The following is a 16702-nucleotide window of genomic DNA, read 5'->3' as shown; positions in this document are numbered from 1 at the left end:
TTTCTATATCTTGTGGAGTTAACTCACCCAAGGACACTTAATGGTGATGTTATAAAGAGGAACAAACTCTAAGACCCAGTTCCTTTAACACTGAAGCTTCAAGGCAGAGTGCAACTTATAATTCTGCTTCTTGGAACAAGAGGAGAGAGGAGTGGGTTTGTTTGCTTTTTCCAACTCAGAAATAACACTAGGTAAGGAAGGGATTTATAGAGGCATGATGTGGACCTCGAATGAATGGCTTAGTGAACTGACCCAGGAAGTTGATTTAGACTTACATTTTGTTCATTAAAATCAAGCAGTTGCCAGCACTTTGGCAGGCCAAGGTGGGTGGGTCATGAGGTCAAGAGTTTGAGACCAACCTGGCCAAGATGGTGAAACCTTTCTCTACTAAAAATACAAAAATTAGCCAGGTGCGGTGGCGGGCACCTGTAATCCCAGCTACTCGGGAGGCTGAGGCAGGAGAATCACTTGAACCCGGGAGGCGGAAGTTGCAGTGAGCTAAGATCATGACCCTGCACTCCAGCCTGGGCGACAAAGCAAGACTCCATCAAAGAAAAAAAAAAAATCAAGCAATGATGATTTCTTCCTGGAAAAAGGAACAAAATGTAAGCCTTAAATCATCGTTGTTCTCTTCAATGCAATCTCATCTTATATTACTAAACTTTTTGTTAAAATAGAAGTAAATTTAATTTTTGTTTAGTCAATTTTCATTCGAATATTTACTAGTCTTTATGTGTGTATTTTTTTAATAAGAAAACATCTTTAAAATTAGCTTTGGAAATTTTAGAGTATGTTATAAATTTAATGTTTCTAAAATAGATATTCATAGTAATATATTTATGAAAGTTTGCTGATGTGTTCATCTTATAGATCAGTTTCGACCAGGTGTAAGATATAATTTTTTCCTGTATGGATGCAGAAATCAAGGATATCAATTATTACGCTCCATGATTGGATATATAGAAGAATTGGGTAAGTTAAATGGGTACTTATTTTTAAGAGCTCAAGGTAACATGAGAAATTATAAATTGGCAACAATGGTATGATTGAATTCTAAAAATAAGATGTTTAATTCAAGGAAGGTAAAATAATTTGATAAATTAAAAAGTATTTGATTACTACTTTTTTCTCCTTCTCCTCCTCCTCCTTTTCCTCTTTTTTTTTTTTTTTTTTTTTTTTGAGAGAGGGTCTTACTCTGTCACCCACGGTGGAGTGCAGTGGCGAGATCATGGCTCACTTCAGCCTCAACCTCCTGGGCTCAAGTGATTCTCCCACCTCAGCCTCCTGAGTAGGTGGGACTACAGGTGCATGCCACCATGCTCAGCTAATTTTTTTTTTTTTTTTTTTTTTGGTAGAGATGAGGTTTCACTATGTTGCCCAGGCTGGTCTCAAATTCCTGGGCTCAAACGATCCTTCCACCTCAGCCTCCTAAAGTGCTGGGATTACAGGCATCAGCCATTGCACTGGGCCTGCTTACTCTGAAATCATTTGTTGAATGTTTATATTTCACAATTTTAATCTTATCCTCAAGAAAATTAAGTCTGAACTTGGATGTCAAAAATATTTAATTAGTACTTTTACAAGTTTAAAAAACTATTAACTTCTTCAGGACTATCAATAAAGATGGGAAATATGAATGAAGTCTAGCTGAATAGCCACTGAAAGATTTTGCATAGATTGCTTCCGTAGATACGTGTTTTGTCTAAAAGTGATATTGTAAGTTCTGCCTTTGTTCCTAAAAATATTTTTGTCTATAGTTATTAGTATGTAAGCTTCACAAAAAAAGCGTTTGTGATCATCTCTCTCTGAAAGTTTATGATTAAATAAAGTTTTAATTCCAAGTTGAATTATTTTTGAGGCTAGAAAGCTCAGGAAACATTACTGTATTACTCTGTATTCATACACTCCCCTTTAGCAATTGACTTTTTCCTTTTACAGCTCCCATTGTTGCACCAAATTTTACTGTTGAGGATACTTCTGCAGATTCAATATTAGTAAAATGGGAAGACATTCCTGTGGAAGAACTTAGAGGCTTTTTAAGAGGATATTTGTTTTACTTTGGAAAAGGAGAAAGAGACACATCTAAGATGAGGGTTTTAGAATCAGGTAAGTAAATTGATAGCACGAGGATAGTGTTTCTTAGAAGTTTCTCATTAACCACAACAGAAAAAAAAGGAAAAGAAAGTCTTGCTCAGTAGTTTAGTACTGGTTTTCAAAACTGTCTGAAAGATAGAGAAATGAAAAGGCAGTAATTCTATGAATATAAGAGTTTTAAGATTTTAGTATGTAATAAATGACATGTATAGTCTTTCAGAAATCATTTAAATCATTTATTCTGAAGCCGTTGATTATAAGCCTCATAGGACAGAAACCATCTCTTATTAGAGCTGTACATAATCCATAACAAGGCATCTCATGAAGTTTACTTCCAAAAAAGAAATCTTGTACTTATAACAGTGGAGGAGAAAAACTCAGGAATCCAAAGAGTTAGCTTCAGATCCTCAGTGGCAATTTGACAAAAAACCATTGGCCTATTAGCATCTTAGCCATGTCCTTGATAAGCTGGAAAACTTAATTGACTTGATTGGGGATGTATTATAAAGTACAGACAATCCTTGGAAATTGGCAAGTGTACATCCAAAGACTTTAGACAATTCTCAGATTTACAAATACAAAATTGTACAGATTTCTGGCTTTTCCTTTCATTATATTTCTGCCGAGAATCAGTTGTTTCTTATTCATAGCTGCATAACACAAGCATATCATCTTTTCAGTTTGAGAGCTTTCATTTCCCTGGATGACCTCTCCTCAGAAAGAAATCATTTTAATTATTTAATGCCTGTCTGAGAAATAGAGAACTCCACCACGGTATGGCAGTGCTGGCTGGGCACTGTCTCAGTCACTCCCCAGAGCACCTGCAGGAAGTGTGTGCCTCCCCTTCGGTCCCCAAGTTCTGGATTTCCTGAACCTTCATGGTTGTTGGTGAATGAGGGACATCCTAAATATCAAATTCCACAAACATCCAGAGTCTAGTGTGACTTGCCTCACGTGCTTGGAAATTTTACACTTGAACCAGTTAAAATTGTAGCATCTGGATTTCCAGTGAGACATGGTAGATTGGTCACTAAAGTTAGCATAAAGAAGGGGAAAAACCCCCAAACTCTGATAAAGCCACAAGGAGAGAACAGAAGAGGCAAAACAACACCAAACAAGAAGATTCAGAAATTTGTGGGTGGAAGTGGGGCAAATGACTTAAATGAGTGGAGGATTGTGAAATCTGTGTGGGCAGTCAGGCATTGTCGAGAAGGAACTTCTCCAGTACCTGCCAGACCAGGCCTTGGAGGCTGAGTGGTGAGGATCAATCTGGTCTGAACGGAGGGGTCGATTGAGGAACGTTCCTTAGAACTGAAGGGCCTAACTACAAGCAGATCCCCTTCTCCGCGGTTTCACTTTCCATGGTTTCGCTTTCTGCCATTTCAGTTACCCCTGGCGAAACGCAGTCTGAAAATAGATGAGTTCAGTACAATAAGATACTTTAAGAAAGAGAGAGACCATATTTACATAATTTTTATAACAGTATATTGTTACAATTATTCTCTGAGGAAAACGGAGGACTACTGTATATAGAGCCAAATAATTCATTAAATACACAGCAAAATAAATAGAAAAAAGATCTACGCCAAGATATGTCATTATGAATTTTCTAAGCAGCTAACGTGTAAAGAAATGATCAGAGACAAGCAGGTCATGTGCAAGGAATCAGGAATAATAATGGCAACAGACAGCCCAGCAACACTCCAGATACTAGAAGGTACCACAGAAGTCTCTTCAAAATACTGAATGAAAATTATTTTCAACCTAAAATTCGATACTCCACCAGTCTGTCAACCAATGTGAGAGTGAAATGCAGACATTTTATACATGCAAGGCTGCAAATATTTACTTTCCCCATGTTGCTTTTCTCAAGAAGCTACTAGAAGAGTGCATCCTAATGAGGAAATGAAGTGAGGCCGATCCAGGAAGCCACAGGGGAGAGAGAGCAGGGAGCTCCAGGAGGGCTGCAGCCCTGAAGGCATCCAGTCTAGTGCGGGAGGCAAGGGATGGGTGGAGGGGAGGGCAGAGAAGAAGTGGAGCTGGGATTTTGTTGTGTTTGACCACGTGGAAAATCTTACTGAGTGTACATTGGAGGATATGGGAAGAATTATTGACTGGTATATAGAAAATCAAGCAAATGAGAGAAAAAGCAGTTATAACAATGGGAAAACAAGAAAGGAAACATGATGACACCAAGCAATTTGTCTTAGCAGTAACTCATATAATCATAGTAATCCAAACACTGAATTCATCAAATGTTCTGATGTTTCTATATGAAGGATGTGGGGGAAAGCGTGATGGTAGCGTAAAAGAGCTCTATCTTTATCTGCCCTTATAAAGTATGTGTAGATAAGGTCTAATAGTTAAAAGTCACATCTCTCTAAGTTTGCTACTTTGGAATATGGAGGTAAATACCCAAAGAAACTGATTACATGGCTTTTACAGTGGTTGTAGGGGGTGAGGGGAGGAGCTGGTAGAGAACAGTCACTTTTGTTAGTAACCATTTAGTACTATTTAATTTTTTAACCTATTATCCTGCATTATTCTGGTTAAATTTTTAAAAATAAAATAGTAGTTCAAATGATTCCTCACTCTTCCTTTTGAAGTTATAACCCAAAGGATTTCTCACTAGTCTCATTTGAGAGTTCCCATCACACTGATCCTTTTTCTAAGTGGTTTGGAGTCATCTCTATTGATCTGCACGTTTGCTTCATCCCATCTTTCACTCTCACTCATAGGAAGGCTCAGCCCAAGTGGGTTTTGGTTGTGGTGGTTTTCATGCTTTTAGTAGCAGAAACGGGACTTTTATTGATTGCCTGCTGTGTGCCAGGCATTATGCTAGAGAATGTGTGTGAAAACTTCAAACAGCTTAAGTCATGATACTCAATTTCATCAGTAGAAAAACTCCACATGAGAGTGGTTTAAATAACGGGCCCATATCACACAGCTAATGACTGGTGTGGGGGTAGAGCTTGAACAAGGTAGTGGCAGCTCCAGAGTCCTTGGCTGGGATGGCTGCAGCTAGACCCACTGAAGGGTAGTTGGTGAGACAGGTGTGGGTAACCATGCATTTGAAACGGGTTAGAGATTAGTGCTAACATACTTCATTTTAAAAATAGGTCGTTCTGACATAAAGGTTAAGAATATTACTGACATATCCCAGAAGACACTGAGAATTGCTGATCTTCAAGGTAAAACAAGTTACCACCTGGTCTTGCGAGCCTATACAGATGGTGGAGTGGGCCCAGAGAAGAGTATGTACGTGGTGACAAAGGAAAACTGTAAGTTTCAGGTTGCTGTTGAGGTGCTTTCCATCCTGCATGCATAATGTTCCTAGTGATTCTTGGTTTATGTAGGAACCCCTCCCCGCCCTTTCTAAAAAACATTCACATTTTGTTGCAGTTTTTGGCTGGTAGAGGGAAGGGTTAAAAAGCTATAAGATTACTTCATGTTTATTCTTGTCAGTTCTTTGAAGTTATTTCCAAATGAGTACCTAAGAAATTAATGAATTTGGGATACATCTGAAGTCTAGAGGTCTAAAGTCATATTGAATTTATCTAACGGTCAACATTTAAAAATATTTTGCTCCAGCTGTTATGTGATTTCTAACATATCTAGGGAAAAGTGAAGGAGATATTCTTAAAAAATTTTTTTGTAAAACACAACACTCAAATTTGAGAGAAGAGTGATGGCCTTGACTGTCTTTCTGCAGTAAAGAACTTCACTTGGATCATGGGCTTATCCTCTACCCCTGAGCTGGAGTTCACACACAGCTCTTAAATAAAGAGCCATGAGGACATGGTTCTCTAAAGCAGTGATTCTCAACGGAGAGTGATTTTGTCCCCTAGGAGATACTTGGCACTGTCTGGTGTCATTTTTGGTTGTCATAACTGGGGGATACTACTGGTATCTAGCAGTGAGAGGCCACGGATGCTGTTAAACTTCCAGTAGTGCACAGGACTGTCTCCCCCGATCCTCTAGTGAAGATCTGTCTGGCCTAAAACGTCAAAAGTGTCAAGATTGAGAAACCCTACTTGAAAGAGTTTAAGTATTTGTGTAAAAATTATGACAATACCTGAAGGTTGGATTTTAATAGTATTTCAGTGTCCCTGCAGCAGTTAATTTTGTTTTTTTCCTAAATAATCTACCAACCTAAATACCTTCTAACATAAATGTATTCTGTACTTCACACTAAAAATGGTGATTTTAATATTTGCAATACTCTCGTTTCAGCTGTGGGATTAATTATTGCCATTCTCATCCCAGTGGCAGTGGCTGTCATTGTTGGAGTGGTGACAAGTATCCTTTGCTATCGGAAACGAGAATGGTAATGGTTCTGCATTTACTTTTGCTGTTTTCTTCTTAAGGGCATGATTATAAGATTTGTAAGATTAGTTTATGTATTAAATAAGTGTATCTTTTTTGTTGTAATGAGTTAGTAAAAAAAGTTAATTAGAATTAATGTTGGATTTAATATTAAGCAAGAACATGACATATTATTTAAAGGTCTTAATAGAGTCAATGTGTAAATGTTTTCTACTGTTTTTCCTAATAATTTAAAGTCATAGCAGTTACTATTATAAAAAATATTTATAGGCTGAAATATGGCAATAGCTATCTACAAGATTAAGCATAATTTAATGATTAAGATCTCACTTGCCCTGGTGACCTATTTAGAAAATCTGGTCATTTTGATCATTTGCTCATTTATTCAACAAATATGAATGACCTCTTCCTTGTGAAGGGGGATATCATATCGTGGTGCACAAAACAAGCCATGGCTCTTATAGACTTGGAGCACAGTGTGGGAAGAGGGACAGTAAACCATAGGCATCCAGCAAGTGTGTGCTTGCAGAGTGTGAGTGGGTGCTAGGAAGACTGAACCAGGTACCCTGAGGAGACCAGCAGGGGACTACGTCCTGCAAGCTGGTCAGCCACGGCCCGTCACGGCCGGTCCGTGGGAGAGTTCCAAAGGGTAAGGAGAGGGAAAAGAATGTTACACACAGAGAATTATTTCTTTGAGGGCCCTGAAATTGGAAAGAGTCAAACCTTCAGAGAAAGTGGGAGGAGCTGTGTGCCTGGTGAAGCAGGAACGAGTGACGTGAGGTGAGGTGAGGTCAGCGGGGGCTCCGTGGGAGAGAGAGCCATGTGCGTGGTCACCTGGCAAGAGCTGTCCTGGCTGGGTATGGAGCCAGTGGCTGCATTCATGCTTAGACCAGTCCTCACCGACCTTAAAAATGCCATCATTTATGACAAGAGAACATATTTTAGCAATCCTGGCTTATAAATCAAAATAGTAATAGTTGCAGAACTATAGAATAGTCTATTTTGGTAACCATATTCTCATTACCAAAAGTCACATTTTTAAAACAACTATTAGGCCGGGTGCAGTGGCTCACGCCTGTAATCCCAGCACTCTGGGAGGCCAAGGCAGGCGGATCACGAGGTCAGGAGATCAAGACCATCCTGGCTAACATGGTGAAACCCTGTCTATACTAAAAATACAAAAAATTAGCTGGGCATAGTGGCACGTGCCTGTAATCCCAGCTACTTAGGAGGCTAGGAGGCTGAGGCAGGAGAATCACTTGAACCAGGGAGTCGGAGGTTGCAGTAAGTCAAGATTGCGCCACTGCACCCCAGCCTAGCAACAGAGCAAGACTCTGTCTCAAAAAAAAAAAAAAAAAAAAAAAAGCCAACTATTAAAGTACCAAAAAAAAAAAAAGACAAAATAAGAAGGGAGTTTAGAAGTTACAGCGTTTCAAACTCACATTAACAAAGTTATTTTTTCTGTAGGAATTTCAAGTAATACAGTTCTTTTTAGTAGCTATAAATATAAAAATATGATAGGACACTGAGAAAATCTCATTTTTGGTTGCATTTAGTTTTTGGTCAAGATTAATAGCCTTTTTCTTAGCACAGCCTGCAGTGTACTCGTGACACGTGGCTATCACCTTTATGACCACCTCAGTAAAGGCAAATCTCATTTTTGGCTGCATTTAGTTTTTGGTCAAGATTAATAGCCTTTTTCTTAGCACAGCCTGCAGTGTACTCATGACATGTAGTTATCACCTTTATGACCACCTTTTTAACCACCTCAGTAAAGCAGTGCCATGGGATCACAGCTGTTCTTACATAGTCCAGATCCTTTGGACTAGAAGGCACAGCCATGATTTTAATTACTTGCTTTCCATTTTCATGAGATACATGGGTATTGTAGTTCTAGAAATGGAATTACTGTTTATGGTTTTCAAGTTGGAACCTGTCAGTGCATTGTATAGATAGCTCTAGTGAATGATCACACTAAAGATCTTCCATTTTAATCTCAGATGTGCATTAAAGGATTCATAAATACTTCAAAATAAGCCTAATGATTTATTAACTTATTATCTAATAATCTTAAAACTATTAAATTTACTGTAATAATTTTTTATTTAAAGGATTAAAGAAACCTTCTACCCTGATATTCCAAATCCAGAAAACTGTAAAGCGTTACAGTTTCAAAAGAGTGTCTGTGAGGTAATCTTTTATTTTCTTATATTTATCTTTGACGTGCTGGCTTCTTTTTTTAATCTTTTGTGAAAAGTTTTTAACATGCAAATGTCATTTTAAGTAAAAAGTATTGGGAAAATTGTATACTTTAAAACATCTCAGTTTCTAAAATTATTAATTTTAAATTATACCATGCTCTTTTTTCTCCTACAAATATTAATAACAAGGAAAATACTGATACAGAAGAAAAAAGTGGCTGTGCTGTAGTGTGAAATACAGAGTAGTAGAGACACCTGTTTACAAGCAGATTTGGGGAAAAAAGTGTCCCTTTTTATAGGAGAAGCATTGCAATAGCATTTAGTGCTATTTTTAATCACTGTTTTTAAATTTATTTCTAGGGAAGCAGTGCTCTTAAAACATTGGAAATGAATCCTTGTACCCCAAATAATGTTGAGGTTCTGGAAACTCGATCAGCATTTCCTAAAATAGAAGATACAGAAATAATTTCCCCAGTAGCTGAGCGTCCCGAAGATCGCTGTGATGCAGAGCCTGAAAACCATGTGGTTGTGTCCTATTGTCCACCCATCATTGAGGAAGAAATACCAAACCCAGCCGCAGATGAAGCTGGAGGGACTGCACAGGTCATTTACATTGATGTTCAGTCGATGTATCAGCCTCAAGCAAAACCAGAAGAAGAACAAGAAAATGACCCTGTAGGAGGGGCAGGCTATAAGCCACAGATGCACCTCCCCATTAATTCTACTGTGGAAGATATAGCTGCAGAAGAGGACTTAGATAAAACTGCAGGTTACAGACCTCAGGCCAATGTAAATACATGGAATTTAGTGTCTCCAGACTCTCCTAGATCCATAGACAGCAATAGTGAGATTGTCTCATTTGGAAGTCCATGCTCCATTAATTCCCGACAATTTTTGATTCCTCCTAAAGATGAAGACTCTCCTAAATCTAATGGAGGAGGGTGGTCCTTTACAAACTTTTTTCAGAACAAACCAAACGATTAACAGTGTCACCATGTCACTTCAGTTGGCCATCTCAATAAGCTCTTATTGCTAGTGTTGCTACATCAGCACTGGGCATTCTTGGAGGGATCCTGTGTGAAGTATTGTTAGGAGGTGAACTTCACTACATGTTAAGTTACACTACAAGTGTTCATGTGCTTTTAATGTAGTCTAAAAGCCAAAGTATAGTGACTCAGAATCCTCAATCCACAAAACTCAAGATTTGGAGCTCTTTGTGATCAAGCCAAAGAATTCTCATGTACTCTACCTTCAAGAAGCATTTCAAGGCTAATACCTACTTGTACGTACATGTAAAACAACTCCCACCGCAAATGTTTTCTGTTCTGTTGTTTGTGGTTTTCTCATATGTATACTTGGTGGAATTGCAAGTGGATTTGCAGGCCAGGGAGAAAATGTCCAAGTAACAGGTGATGTTTATTTACCTGACGTTTACTCCTTTCTAGATGAAAATCAAGCACAGATTTTAAAACTTCTAAGATTATTCTCCTCTATCCACAGCATTCACAAAAATTAATATAATTTTTAATGTAGTGACAGCGATTTAGTGTTTTGTTTGATAAAGTATGCTGATTTCTGTGCCTACTGTATAATGGTTATCAAACAGTTGTCTCAGGGGTACAAACTTTGAAAACAAGTGTGACACTGACCAGCCCAAATCATAATCATGTTTTCTTGCTGTGATAGGTTTTGCAAGCCTTTTCATTGTTTTTTAGCTTTTATGCTTGCTTCTATTATGTCAGTTGGTTGCCCTAATATTTAAAATTTACATTTCTAAGACTAGAGACCCACGTTTTTTTAAATCATTTTATTTTGTGATACAGTGACAGCTTTATATGAGCAAATTCAATATTATTCATAAGCATATAATTCCAGTGACTTACTATGTGAGATGACTACTAAGCAATATCTAGCAGCATTAGCTGTCCATATAGTTCTGATTGGATTTCGTTCCTCCTGAGGAGACCATGCCATTGAGCCTGGCTACCCAGGCAGTGGTGATCTTTGACACCTTCTAGTGGATGTTCCTCCCGCTCATGAGTCTTTTCATCATGCCAGATTATCTGATCCAGTCCTCACATTTTTATATATAAAACTAAAGAGAGAATGCTTCTTACAGGGACAGTTAACCAAGGGCTGTTTCTTAGTAACTGTCATAAACTGGTCTAAATCCATGGGTGAACCTGTGTTGCAGGTGCAGCAATTGCTTGGTGAGCTGTGCAGAGTTGAGTGCCTTCAGCACAGCATCCTCTGCCCACCCTTGTTTCTCATAAGCGATGTCTGGAGTGATTGTGGTTCTTGGAAAAGCAGAAGGAAAAACTAAAAAATGTATCTTGTATTTTCCCTGCCCTCAGGTTGCCTATGTATTTTACCTTTTCATAGTTAAGGCAAAAGTACTTGAAAATGTTAAGTGTCCGAATAAGATGTCTTTTTTGTTTGTTTTTTTGGTTGGTTGGTTGTTTTTTATCATCTGAGATTCTGTAATGTATTTGCAAATAATGGATCAATTAATTTTTTTTGAAGCTCATATTGTATCTTTTTAAAAACCATGTTGTGGAAAAAAGCCAGAGTGACAAGGGACAAAATCTATTTAGGTTCTCTGTGTATGAATCCTGATTTTAACTGCTAGGATTCAGCTAAATTTCTGAGCTTTATGATCTGTGGAAATTTGGAGTGAAATACAATTCATTTTGTACATACATAGTATATTAAAACTATATAATAGTTCATAGAAATGTTCAGTAATGAAAAATATATCCAATCAGAGCCATCCCTAGTGTCCTCTTGTCTTCCTTCGTATCCTCTTTGGCTCCTTCCCTTAGCTTCCACCCCAGACATCAGACCTGGGGCTGCCTTCTCTCCCTGCCAAAGCTTGCTGTTAGCGTTGTCTGCTTGCCCTCAACTCCTGCCTTGTTCCCTGTTGAAATGTATCAATCCCATACTTTATCTCTCCAGGACAAGGATAAGTGTGGCTACAGTAAAAGTTTATCGCTTTATACGACGCTAACCTGAGATAACGAGAAAAGGCCAGGAGAGATTGTTTGATCTCTGTCTGTCAATATATATGCATTTCAACTGTGACCATCTGGATCCAGGGCCCTTTCTAACCTATATAACAACTCATTTGTTTAGCTAATGATGAATATCACTGGGGCTCTTAAGTCCTTTCGTTGTATGAAAAAAGTGCAGAATATCGCTCACCTTTCCCCTACTTTTGGAGTTTCATACACGAGGATCACTAGCTTAATGAGAAGCAGAGTAACACTATTAAGTCTGGGCAAGTTCCTTATAAGTTGCTGTATGCTTAAGAGAATGTGGTTTATGTCTGGGGCCAAAGCGGTTTTCCTTCTTCCTCCTCATTGAATTGAAGACAGCTAGACCCTTGTGCAGATCCCAGGATATTACCTCTACTCCCCCTATCCTGTGTGTGTAGGGAGAGTAACAACATGGGAAGAGGGGAGGGACGTGGGAAGGAGATGGGTCACATGTTCAGTTGTCTGAGACACTGGTAAATGTGCAGTTTGTCAGTGAAGGTTGCATGCCTCCATTTACAAGGTGGTCTCATACTGATTGTGCTCTGTCCAGTTAGATTTGTGGCTTCTCCCTTGGAAGCAACAATTAAGGACTAGTTAGAAGCAGAGTCTAGATGTGTTCTCTCCAGCCCTTACTGACTGGGAAAATAATTGAGAAATCTCTCTTTTCCTCAGTAAAACCCAGTCATTGGTTAGAAAAATCTAATTGCCAAACTAGCATTATGTTCCATCATATCTGTGAGATAGTAATTCACGTAAGACACATTTTTACCTCTCTTACAAGTCAATTCACTTACAAGCCAGTTTCAAATCAAGCTTCCCTTGCGAGGAATGGAGATCATTATGGGGCTCGTTATGACTACATTTCTTTTATGAGTGACCATTTTAAATAAGTAATATTTTATTTAATATTAAATTATTAAAGACAGCTAGACTTTTAACATTAGATGAACCTTGTGAATCATATATTGCATAGATTAGCACATGTATGCATCTAGGTCATCAGTTTGTTGAATTTATACAGCCCTGGATTTGAGATTGTGGCCCTGAGTATCTGGATAGTTGAGTTGTGTGTTTATGTGCTTATGTGATAGAGGTGCTTTGTTCCTGCAGCTTAGAAACAGAAACAGCCATTCATTGAGAAGCTTAAGAGAGGAAGTATCAACCTCATTTTCCAAACCAGCATTACTTTCACGGCTCATGGATCTGAAAGATTACATTTAGAACATTTAGTACTATTACACTCTCAGAAACTGTGGTAAAAAGTCACATTTTCAAAACTTCATGCATATTGTATTCTTGTTGGAAATAAGTCCTGTACTTTCTTAATTGTCTTCATGCCGTCCATATTTAACGAACATTACAAGTCCTTTTTGTATTTGGGTAATTATTTGTAATTTATGAAGGAGACTAGGGGATGTTTTCTTCCAAAGGGAATTTAAAATCAATTTTATGGTATTTTGAAAGTAAAATGCTCCTTAACATGTCAATATTTTTAAAATGTTATCTCAAAGTTTTCTATTGCTCAGGTATATAATCTGATAAAATTTTTTGTTTGTTTGCTCTAAGGTTATTTTTGCTATTCTCTATTTTGAATTATGTTAAAATTTGTGTGCATTTTATGAAATGCCTTTTTTCTTATTTTGAAAGTGTAAAATTGGGCATCTCAAAGTAAAATGTGGGATTATTAGCTACAAAGACTAGGCACACCGTGAAAGCTCAGTAACTAATTTTCTTGACTGAGTCCTATCCCAGAGTGTCACAGATTCAACAGAATTTTCCTGAAGGGTGATACACACCAAAATCGAGCTTGTGTAGATCTGAGACTATTGACTCAAAGATTCAAATCTACTTTGGAAGTGACTCCACGGTTTGAGTGAAAACTGAGGAAGGACTCATGCCTGTATATCACTAGATATCTTATTTCTCCATAATTTTAAGTGTTCATAGTTTCTTCTTCTTTGATGGGTGTGCAACTGGGGCCTGTTTGTACCAGCCAGCGTGTGTTCTGCCCAACAGTGTGTCCGTGTGTGAGGTTAACTGATTCAGAACTCATTCTCTTGATAAACTATTTCTTGAAAGCATTTATTTTAAGTCTTTATTTCCTGCTGAAATGAAGTTTCATACTGTCATGCCCATCTTATTTATTCTAGAAGAAAATTTTCATAGAAGAAAATGATTTATGGCCAAAGTTACAGAACATCCATCTTTTAGACTTAGCCTTAGAATATCATTGGAAATTACTTGGCTTGAATTTGGTTCGTTTATATCTTTATGGATTATGTACCAGGGCTATTAATAATACTTAAACCCCTTATTTTGCTATGCTGGTTAGATTTTTTTATTCCTTTTCAATTAGTGCTGTTAATTATTACATGGTCGTATTCATGCTTATTACAGATGAACTATTTTTAGTGCCAGTGTAAAGGATTAAGAATAACATGCAATTAGTTGGCTGATATTTCAGGCTTTATTGTACATGGTAATGTTTCAGGGAGTGTGATTTGGTCTAGAATATATCCAGATCCTTATAATTATGATATTGGGTTATGACAGGATTCTATTATTTTTAGCCATGAATGGTGCTTATTTTTCCCTATATTAGGAATGTTAATATTTGGATTATCAGAGTCCATGTTATAAACAGAATTTACCTATGCAAGACAAATTCTAACTGTGCAACATTTTCATGAGAATTAAAAGTTGTGTGTTAAGGGGAAAACCCTCTGAATGTTTTTATGTGTAAGTGCCTAAAGAACCATAGAAACAATACATCAAAAGCTCTTATAAAAGAAAAACTGAACATTAACCAGAAACAAAATATAATTTACATTTTTTTTTTTTGGTTGCTGGGACTGAATACCCTAAAAACTAAGAGATTGAGTGGGGAAAATGTCTAATTGATAAGAAAGTTGATTTATATTATATTTACATGTGTCTTCTAAGATTGCCTTTACAATAGCCAATCAGAACTTAAAAAAAAAAAGCTAACAACATAGATCCTATGTGTTGCACTTAAGACTAAAATACTTTGCACACCTGATTGAATGGCTCACTTAAGTTGTTGAATTTCCTTATACATTTAAAGTGTACTTCCATTTAGTATTATTCCATTTTAAATGGGTAACTTTCAGCTTCTGAACTATTTTCCTAAACATTCCAGTAGTGTATTATAAAAGATCAAAATATCTCTAGGTGGTAATACAATTTTCATTTATAATGTGGAAAAGTTAACTGTTAGATTTAACATTAGTATTAGTGTTTTTGCAATTGCTCATAGAAAAGAACACTGAATAATGGTTTTCATACAATTTTTGTAAAACATTCTTTTTCCAGTTTGATTCCAAATGCTTTTCCCCAAATTTTCTAATATATCATAAGCTAGTGTTTCTTTCTATTTAATTTTTCCTTCCAACACAATATTGAGGAAAAATATGAATAACATTGTGAGTAGCGGGAGACAACACGAAAAAGAAACCTGTCATTGTTGTGGAGGTGTAGGTATTATGTGATTGATGCCCTTCCTGGCATTTGTTTTATCCTGTTATTTTCTCAAAAAAGAGCATGGCTTTTTCTTAAATACATTTAAATTCAGAATTGCTTGCAAAAGATTGGCCTGGATAGATAGACATCCTGGATTTAAGATAGTACCACCTTAAAGGTATGTTGAAAGGTAAAATAAATCATTTCAAAATACTTAACTTTCCTAATAAGAATGTTAGGTTTTCTTCTCTGTCATTAGCTGGCCATAAGTCAAGGTCCTTATAACTCCAGGAAATTACCTTTTTTTACTTTTAAAAATTGCATTATAGTGAATTACTGTTTACAAAATACACATACTGTGAACAGATATGTTTCTGTCTTTTATAAGGTTGTTTGTAGAATATTTTTTTAAAGTGAGTATTATATGTTAAATATTTTAAGTTTTTTATAAATACTAGTAACTGTTTACTAATTTTTGTTTGGTCAAATGCTTGTAAATGTAGCTGAAAGAAGATAGGGAGAAACTGCGGATCCCAAACTGTTCCCTTTTTCATTTCTTGAAATGTTACCACTACAGCCATTTTTTTTTAAGGTGAATGAACAGTTGTGATGTGCTGTACCTAAAATCATGTTTAATCGTAGAAGGAAACATTTCAATACACATATACAGGAAGAAAACTATAGATGAAGTACATGTGTGTGATACAGTCTGATTCACAGAATTCTGAGAGTAATATGGAATAAAACAACTCCACTTAGATGATAACTGAAGCATTTCCTGCCTTGTGAAAATGTGGATATTAAATTGCTGTTAGAATGGGAAATTTGGACACTTTATATCATTGTATAATTTCAGAATTTAGTTTCTGTATCTTTTGGAAAACATGATTATAGCAAAAACATAGAAAATAAGTAATCTATTACTAAAACACCATAAATGTAAAACTAGTATGCTTGGCTGTTAACTCTAAAGATGTTACTTATGTCTGTTTTTAAAACATGCATGTATTTAACAATTTTATCATAGTATTGTCATGGAAAAAATAAATATATTTTCTTACATCTGACACTGACAGACTTGGGCATTATTGGGTTTTTCCCCATGTTACACACTTAGGAGAAGTGGCATCTGCTTTGTTGTTGTATTTTTTTGTTCTATCCTGTAAGAAATACAGCGGTTGTAAAGCAATCACATAGCGCTATGGATGTATTTTTAACATTTGAATACATTGCTGTGCCATTGGTGTAACATCCATCTGTCCATTAAATCATTATTGTTTACGTGAGAAGTTAGCATAAAAATAATCAAATAGTGGGAATCCAACATTAGCAAATAAATAATAAATACTGGTCTTTAAAGTAATGGTTTTTAGTTTATGTCCTCTGAAAATAGCTTCAACATTCCTGTAGATTCTGAGAATGTAACAAAATTTTATTTCAACCTATTAGGAAATACAGATTTAGCAAAACCAGTAATTTTAAAGTATAAAGTGATCTTAAATAGGTGTTCTTAAATGGAGAAATTAAGTCCTTAGTCATATGTATAGCGTAGACTTAGCCAGATTG

The 16702-nt window shown here is 36.6% G+C and overlaps 1 protein-coding gene across 1 annotated transcript in view; it reads left to right on the top strand.

Annotated features, from left to right (window-relative positions):
- Positions 1–16203, top strand: part of LIFR (LIF receptor subunit alpha) — an 81637-nt gene extending 65434 nt beyond the window's left edge. Inside the window, exons 15-20 of the mRNA XM_032135207.2 lie at positions 871–972; positions 1939–2106; positions 5214–5375; positions 6328–6421; positions 8532–8610; positions 8982–16203. Of these exons, the coding sequence (XP_031991098.1) occupies positions 871–972; positions 1939–2106; positions 5214–5375; positions 6328–6421; positions 8532–8610; positions 8982–9605 (1229 nt within the window). The 3' untranslated portion in view covers positions 9606–16203. The remainder of the gene's footprint in view (positions 1–870; positions 973–1938; positions 2107–5213; positions 5376–6327; positions 6422–8531; positions 8611–8981) is intronic.
- The last annotated feature ends 499 nt before the right edge of the window (positions 16204–16702 follow it).

This window comes from Hylobates moloch, unplaced genomic scaffold (genome assembly GCF_009828535.3).
Source record: "Hylobates moloch isolate HMO894 unplaced genomic scaffold, HMol_V3 SCAFFOLD_17, whole genome shotgun sequence".
Lineage (NCBI taxonomy): Eukaryota > Metazoa > Chordata > Mammalia > Primates > Hylobatidae > Hylobates > Hylobates moloch.
The sequence above is the reverse complement of the archived record's forward strand: the minus strand, read 5'-3'. Positions and strand labels throughout refer to the sequence as shown.